Below are 8,463 nucleotides of genomic sequence, written 5' to 3'. Positions count from 1 at the left end.
TGTAGTGATTGATGTGTTGTGGTTTGTGCTGCCCTCTGTCTGTAGATCACATGAAATCACATTCATATATAAGTTAAATTGATTTTATTGTAGTGATTGATGTGTTGTGGTTTGTGCTGCCCTCTGTCTGTAGATCACATGAAATCACATTCATATATAAGTTAAATTGATTTTATTGTAGTGATTGATGTGTTGTGGTTTGTGCTGCCCTCTGTATGAAGATCACATGAAATCACATTCATATATAAGTTAAATTGATTTTATTGTAGTGATTGATGTGTTGTGGTTTGTGCTGCCCTCTGTCTGTTGATCACATGAAATCACATTCATATATAAGTTAAATTGATTTTATTGTAGTGATTGATGTGTTGTGGTTTGTGCTGCCCTCTGTCTGTAGATCACATGCATGAACACAAACATGTCGTTCGACTCTCACAATGGCGTTCATCGCGTCTGTTGAACAGAAGCTTGATGCTCGTCGAGTTTGAAAAGAAAAGCGCAGAAGATGCTGCACTGTGTCGTGGGGCTACTCGTCTATTCCGGGACATGTCTGGTTCAGGTAAGCCGGTATCGAGTCGTGTGTGGCGTCGGGTGCTTGAACTCGAGATCGGGGATCACCGCGGTCTTCTGGCCTCGATGAACTACTGAAATAAAGACATAAAACAACCGTCATTTAATGTATAATACACGACTGGTATGTTCATGATTTAAAGCGTTTTTTTCTGACAGTGTGTTTAACATCCATATCGCTTATTGCTGTTTGAGAAGTGATGAAAAAATTCGATAAGAAAAATTAGTTTATTTTTTATAATGTGTGTGTGTGTGTGTGCGAGAGAGAGAGAGAGAGTGAGAGAGAGAGAGTGTGTGTATGTGTGAGTGAGTGAGAGAGCGTGTGTGTGCTTGCGTGTGTGTGTGTGTGCGTGCGTGCGTGCGTGCGTGTGTATATGTATTTGTATATGTCTTTCTGTAGGGCTTTGTTAAGATTTTATTGGGTTTGTGGTAGTGCTCATTGTGTTATTAAAGGTTACTGTGTAGGATAAATGGCCTAATATACACTGGCAGCCAAAAGTTTGGAATAATGTACAGATTTTGCTGTTTTGGAAGGAAATTGTTACTTTAATTCACCAAAGTGGCATTCAACTGATCACAAAGTATAGTCAGGACATTACTGATGTAAAAAACAGCACCATCACTATTTGAAAAAGTCATCACTCCAACACCTTATCCTTGAGTAATCATGCTTAATTGATCATTTGGTACTAGTAAATCACTTGCCATTATATCAAACACAGCTGAAAGCTATTTGGTTCATTAAATGAAGCTTAACATTGTCTTTTTGTTTGTTTTTGAGTTGCCACATTATGCAATAGACTGGCATGTCTTAAGGTCAATATTAGGTCAAAAATGGCAAAAGAGAAACAGCTTTCTCTAGAAACTCGTCAGTCAATCATTGTTTTGAGGAATGAAGGCTATACAATGCTTGAAATTGTCAAAAAACTGCAGATTTCATACAAAGGTGTACACTACAGTCTTCAAAGACAAAGGACAACTGGCTCTAACAAGGACAGAAAGAGATGTGGAAGACCAGATGTACAACTAAACAAGAGGATAAGTACATCAGAGTCTCTAGCTTGAGAAACAGACACCTCACATGTCCTCAGCTGACAGCTTCATTGAATTCTACCTGCTCAACACCAGTTTCATGTACAACAGTAAAGAGAAGACTCAGGGGTGCAGGCCTTATGGGAAGAATTGCAAAGAAAAAGCCACTTTTGAAACAGAAAAACAAAAAGAAAAGGTTAGAGTGGACAAAGAAACACAGCATTGGACAACAGATAATTGGAAAAGAGGGTTATGGATCTTAACCCCATTGAGATTTTGTGGGATCAGCTAGACTGTAAGGTGTGTGAGAAGTGCCCGACAAGACAGCCACATCTATGGCAAGTGCTACAGGAAGTGTGGGGTGAAATATCACCTGAGTATCTGGACAAACTGACAGCTAGAATAATAAGGATCTGCAAAGCTGTCATTGCTGCACATGGAGGATTTTTTGATGAGATCTCTTTGAAGTAGTTTAAGAAGTTCTCAACATATTTTTCAAATTGTAATAGTAATTTTTCACGTTATTATTGTCCTGGCTATACATTGTGATCAGTTGAATGCCACTTTGGTGAATAAAAGTACCAATTTCTTTCCATAAGAGCAAAATCTGTACTAGGGTTGCAGCAGTATATCGGTTTCATGGTGTACCACGGTATGAATTTTGACGGTTATCATACCATGTACATTTGCTTATCTACGGTATTGAGAAAAAAATGCAACTGGACGGAGAATCTCATCTGCGCTTGCGCATCTACTTTCCTCCTCGACTGCCTGTCAGACTCGTCAACTTGCGCCACACACACACATGCAGTTGAGAAAATGTCAGTGAGAAGCGAGGCGAGGGGGTCTGACATAAGTGAGTGTGTGTGTGAGTTAAAGCAGTGTTTCTCAACTGGTGGGTCGCAGGTCTATTCGGACTGGGATGCAGACAGCAGAGAAAGAACAATGCATGGTTCTCTCATTGAAGATTTCTTCTCTCTGGCATGTGCGTGTAACAACCGGGCTTCACTCGATATTGCGGAGCGCAGACCTCAAAACTGATGTGACCAATTTCAATTCTAGTGAGACTTTTCTAGTTTAAAGCATTACGGAGGAAGTCAAATGTTATAGTTTCATGTGAAATAATCTAAAGGTAGAATCTATTAGACCTCATTTTATATCAACAGTGGCAGTTGTAGTTAAAGTTTCAAGATGTGTTTTGGCTAGTATTTTTTTTCATCAATAGGCTACTATAATTTATTATTATTACTGTTATTCAAGACTAGCTACACTGACCTAACCATGGTAATGAGGAGCCTTTCCTCCTGTGTAATATGTATGTTCTGTTTGAATTATGTTTGAAATTAGGAAACAAACGGGATATTTAAAAGGGGGAGAAAAAACTTCCTGTCACTTTTGTTGATGTCAACAGCAAAAATAATGTCACTTGATGCATGTCCTTGTACTTGAAAACAATGAACAAAATTATGCATCATAAAAGGAAATGCGACACAGGATACATTAAATACAGGTTACGTTTTTACTCTGGTGTGTCGCCACTTGATTTCTAATGTAAGATCTGTCCTGAAGCAAAACCAGTTGAGAACCACTGAGTTAAAGGAACAGACAGCAGCAGTCACGCTGCACTGTCGCACACCTACAGTATATGTTCATTATTAATAATCATAGGACATTACTTTAAAAGCTCACACAGCTAATGTTATTTTTCATTTAGTAGTTAATTTAACATGCTTTGCTAACATGTTATAGTTACATGCTATTTTTTTTTTATCATGTTTATAATTCGGTTTATTATTATAATTCTGTTAGCTTTCTTATTTATTCTGTTTATTTATTTTCAAAAGAGAGTCTTTTTTTACACATCCATTAAAAAAAAAATGGTTTCAAGTTTCAAGTATAATAAAGCGTTTGTTCAACCCAAAAAAAAAAAAAAAACCTTTAATGGTCATTGTAACTGATAATAATAATTGTGTAATACCGTGAAACCGTGATATTTTCTGAGATGATTATCATACCGTGAAAATCTCATACCGTTGCAACCCTAATCTGTACATTATTCCAAACTTTTGGCCACCAATATAAATATTATTATTAGTAATAATATTATTAGCAGTATAAATAAAGCAATAAACCTGACTGACCTGTCAAACAACCTCATATGCATTTAGGAAAACTTTTGAATATATGTATATTTCATTATATATTTCAACATAGCTTAGAAAAATAGACATTTTCTTTCTACCAGTGTTGAAGAAGTGTAGAGTTAAACTTCCTTCAGTCCATCTTACAGATTTGTAATTAATGAATGTTTTCAGAAACAGCTGTAATTGAGAGCAAATATCTGTGTTGCTCATTGAATGCGTGTGTTTGTTTGGCAGGGGAAGGAGTTTTGTTTTGGTGTGAACAATGAACAGTACCACTGTGAGATGGGCTACTGTTGTGGAGAGACCGAGTGCTGCACCTACTATTACGAGCTGTGGTGTAAGTGCATCTGCCACTGTTTCATGTGTTTCTCATGAACATATGATGTCTACCAAATATGAACAAAAAAGGTCAATCTCACAAAACCTTATTTCACCCCAACAGCAAAATAAATAAATGACACTTAGCATAAAAGAAAAGGAAGCGTGTTTTTAGGAGCGTTAAGATTTTTTGCAATGTCACAATATTTTCATGACAATTTAGCACCCCCCTCCCCCTGTCATTACCTTAATGCCAAAAGATATTTAAATGAAGTATTTATAATGGTAGCATTTTTTGTACTGCCTTTATTTTAAACTGTTGAATAGCGGAAGAGAAGCACTGAGGCGAGGCTCTCGAGAGCGCGCATAAACGTCACATCCTTTGGATTTTCCCGGCAAAAGCGACCCGCTCCCTTCGCGTGAAAATCAGTCTACAGGCTTTAATAGGCAACCTAGGAAGTCTGGGAAGGGCTCATTTTGTAAGCTGCGTTACAAGCCGTTCACACATAGGCAAAAAAAGGGCGAATATTACATGAAAATTGTTACATATTGCACCTTTAACATAATATGGGATCACATTAAACTCTAGTGATGACGCGTGAGAGCAGCACTGCAGTTCACGACTGACTGAGGAGAGGAAGAATTACACAGATCACAGTCCAGATGCACTCTAAATACAAAATAAGTCAATACAGAAGCACTCTTGTTGTGGAATAAGAGGAGCCGGAGCTCTTTAAAGGAAACACCCCAGTGTTACATCTTAAATGCAGTTATATTTAATGTGTTATAGCTTTATTTAAGATCAAATAATACAGAAGCAGATCATGTAAATATCTACAAACTCCGAAACTGCCATTTCTCTGTGCGGTCAGCGCCTCTTCTATGAGTTGAGTGAATGTCCCGATCTAAGGGGGAGAGATTGAAACTGCACCCGACTGATGCACACTCTGTCACGGGGACGCTCATCCCTCGAGCGCACACGCTTAATACAGCTAGATGATAACATGATGACTCGAGACTTATTGAATCATAATATATGTGTCACTGTGCATTTCTTATCGTGAAGAAAATTGTCAATATGCAGCTTCATTAATAAGAGTGAGTTTAAGATGGATTGAAGTGAACAGAAAGGTGAGAGAGGGTAGTCTTCACCCCATTATACACTGCAACAAAATACGTTTTTGATTTGTTTTTGTTTTGGCTTGTTTTCCAATATAAATATCTAAAACTCCTTTAAAACAATGTACGTTTATGTTAGCAACGTACATTTACGTTAGTTACGTTAAAATTGTTATCTGAGAATGTTGAATATAATATTAAAAATACAAATATTTAAAAATATCTAAAACCTTTAAAAAAGATGCATTGACCTGAGAAGCAGCATGTAAGATATTTAGACTTGCTTTTAGAGAACAGATCTTGAATATAAGTATATTTTGTCTTTACTGCACTCGCAGAAGTATAACCAAGTGAAAAAATAAACTTATATACAAAATACACTTATATTTGAGATACATTCTCAAGTTTAAATATCTTATATGTTGCTTCTCAAGTAAATGTATCATGTTTTAAGAATTTTTAGACAATTTTAAATGGAAAAGACAAAAACACTTGATAACAATAGGATTTTCTTTACTGAATTAAACTGAATAAAGAGTTTTTTCCTTTAATTCAGTGAATGACATTTAGAGGTATTTTTAAAAGATGATTTTGTCCTCTTTATGGGCACAAGCTGAATAATTGGTTAAGAGCTAATGATTAATCATTGCTATAATCGTCGAATAGTCATTCTAATAATCGTTAAATTAATCGATTTTCAAAGTAATCGTTAGTTGCAGCCCTATTAAGTTACGATATACAGTATATGATGATATTGCCTGCACATTTTTGATGAAAAGTGATTCAAAAACTTCTGAAATATTTACTTTCTGATTAAAGACGATGTCCAAAGTAGCTAATAGTATGTCCATTGAATGAAAAAAACGTTATCAATAAATAAATCATTCTTAAAAATTATATTTGATCAGTTTTATCTACTCTGCATCGTTTTTCAATCCAAGCAAAACATCAGGCTTCCCTCTAGTTGAATAGAAGCGTTTGCTTTGTTTCTGAAGGAAACCCCTTCATCACATTTTTGTTTTGAATTTAGCCTACCATTGGATACTGGAAACCTTTTTGAAACAAACTACTGTATATAGCCTACTAGGTATAAATGCACTGTGGACAAAATTGTGGTGTTATTTAATAATTCCTGAGGTAATTTACTCCGTGCGATCGCTTCTATTTCAGTGTTTGCAGAAGTACAGATGTCAGTAGGAAAGCTTGATGGCGTCAGCAACAATAACTAACAGGCTTATAGCGGAGAGTCGGTTTCAAACCACTAAGAACGCTGCGTTTTATTAATGAGCATTTTCTTTCATAATGTAAAATAAATAGAACCTGAGGCTCTCTCTCTTTCTCCCCGTGCATATGTGCATGTGAGTTCAAGATGGCACCGAGTATGGCTGCTGCGTTGCTAGCTCCGACCAATGTTGCAGTTTTTGGTTTGTTTTGTATAAAATTCTTATGTTTTTTGTCTTGGATGTTGTCTGCCTTATTGTCTACGATAGACAAACACTTTTGGACATTGATTCTGCAGTAGCACACCGAAAACTGGACTTTAAATACCTCAGTGCCGACCCGCTGTTTTCAAACACGACAGCGGAGCCCTTTGTCTGGGCAGCCCGGCCGTGGAAACGTAGCTGGAAAAGGGGAAGGAGAGCCGGCGTTCTCTCAGACTAAGACGTTGCGCAAATCGACCCCCGCTACCCAACATTCTACTGGCAAATGTTTAGTCTCTAGACAACAAGCTCTGCGAGCTGAGAGCACAGATCTCTTTCCAACGAGAGACGAGGGACTGCTGCATTATCTGCCTTACTGAAACTTGGATGTCTGCGGAGATTCCAGACACAGCCATCGAACCCGCGGGGTTCTCCGTGCACCGAGCGGACAGAGCGAAAGATCTCTCAGGTAAAGCAGAGGTGGTAGTGTATGTTTTATGATCAACAAATCCTGGTGTGATCAGAGGAACGTACATTTTATCAAGTCTTTCTGCTCTCCTGATCTGGAATTTTTCATGCTTCTGTGTCAACCATTCTGGCTACCAAGGGAATTCACAGTGGTCACCATCACAGCTGTGTACATCCCGCCACAAGCCGACACAAACCAGGCACTCAAGGAACTGTATGAGAGTATAAGTGAGCAGGAAACCGCGCACCCTGTGGCCGCGTTCATTGTGACCGTGGACTTTAACAAAGCCAACTTCAAGTCAGTCGCACCGAAATACTACCAAAACATCAGATTCAACACACGAGGGGACCAGGTTTTGGACCATTGCTACTCTCCCTTCTGGGATGGCTACAAATCCCTCCCCCACCCACCATTTGGCAAATGGGACCACTCTTCTGTTCTGCTTCTGCCCGCTCACAGGCAGAAACTGTAACAGGAAGCACCCGCCCTCAGAACGATCAAGTGCTGGTCGGACCAATCAGATTCTATGCTACAGGACTGTTTTGATCACACGGACTGGGAGATGTTCAGGTCCGCCTCTGATGACGACATCGAGGTCTATGCTGATACCGTAATGTGTTTCATCAGGAAGTGCATAGATGATGTAGTGCCAACCAAAACAATATGGATCTACCCTAACCAGAAACCGTGGATTAATAGCAATGTTCTTAGCTGTAGTCCCCACATGGGGACTACAGCTAAGCCTGTACCAAAGCAATCCAAAATCACTTGCTTAAATGACTGGGGTCCTGTTGCTCTGACCCCCATCATCAGCAAATGCTTTGAGAGACTAATCAGAGATTACATCTGCTCTGTGCTGCCTCTGTCACTGGACCCATTGCAGTTTGCATACCGCAACAACCGCTCCACTGATGATGCCATTGCATCTACAATACACACTGCTCTCTCCCACCTGGAAAAAAGGAACACATATGTGAGAATGCTGTTTGTAGACTACAACTCAACATTCAACACCATAGTGCCCTCCAAGTTTGATGTGAAACTCCGAGCTCTGGGCTTAAACAGCTCGCTGTGCAGCTGGATCCTGGACTTCCTGTCAAGCAGACGCTAGGTGGTTAGAATGGGCAGCGACATCTCATCACTGACCCTCAACACTGGAGCCCCACAGGGCTGTGTTCTCAGCCCACTCCTGTACTCCCTGTACACACATGACTGTGTGGCAACACATATCTCCAATGCCATCATTAAGTTTGCTGATGATACGACGGTGGTAGGTCTGATCACTGACAATGATGAAACAGTCTACAGAGAGGAGATGCACACTCTGACACACTGGTGTCAGGAGCACAACCTCTCCCTCAACATCAGTAAGACCAAGGAGCTTGTGGTG

The 8,463-nt window shown here is 39.1% G+C and overlaps 1 protein-coding gene across 2 annotated transcripts in view; it reads left to right on the top strand.

Annotated features, from left to right (window-relative positions):
• Positions 1 to 403: 403 nt before the first annotated feature.
• LOC127422872 (WW domain-binding protein 1-like) overlaps positions 404 to 8,463 on the top strand; it is a 28,894-nt gene continuing 20,834 nt past the window's right edge. Inside the window, exons 1-2 of one of the 2 annotated variants that reach the window (XM_051666682.1) lie at positions 404 to 559; positions 3,981 to 4,083. In XM_051666682.1, the coding sequence (XP_051522642.1) occupies positions 506 to 559; positions 3,981 to 4,083 (157 nt within the window). In that variant the 5' untranslated portion in view covers positions 404 to 505. Of the gene's footprint in view, positions 560 to 583; positions 695 to 3,980; positions 4,084 to 8,463 lie in introns of those variants that run through there. The other variant, XM_051666687.1, reaches the window with a different exon arrangement.

The sequence above is a fragment of the Myxocyprinus asiaticus genome, chromosome 3 (genome assembly GCF_019703515.2).
Source record: "Myxocyprinus asiaticus isolate MX2 ecotype Aquarium Trade chromosome 3, UBuf_Myxa_2, whole genome shotgun sequence".
Taxonomy (NCBI): Eukaryota; Metazoa; Chordata; class Actinopteri; order Cypriniformes; family Catostomidae; genus Myxocyprinus; species Myxocyprinus asiaticus.
This window is presented reverse-complemented; position numbering and strand designations above follow the sequence as displayed.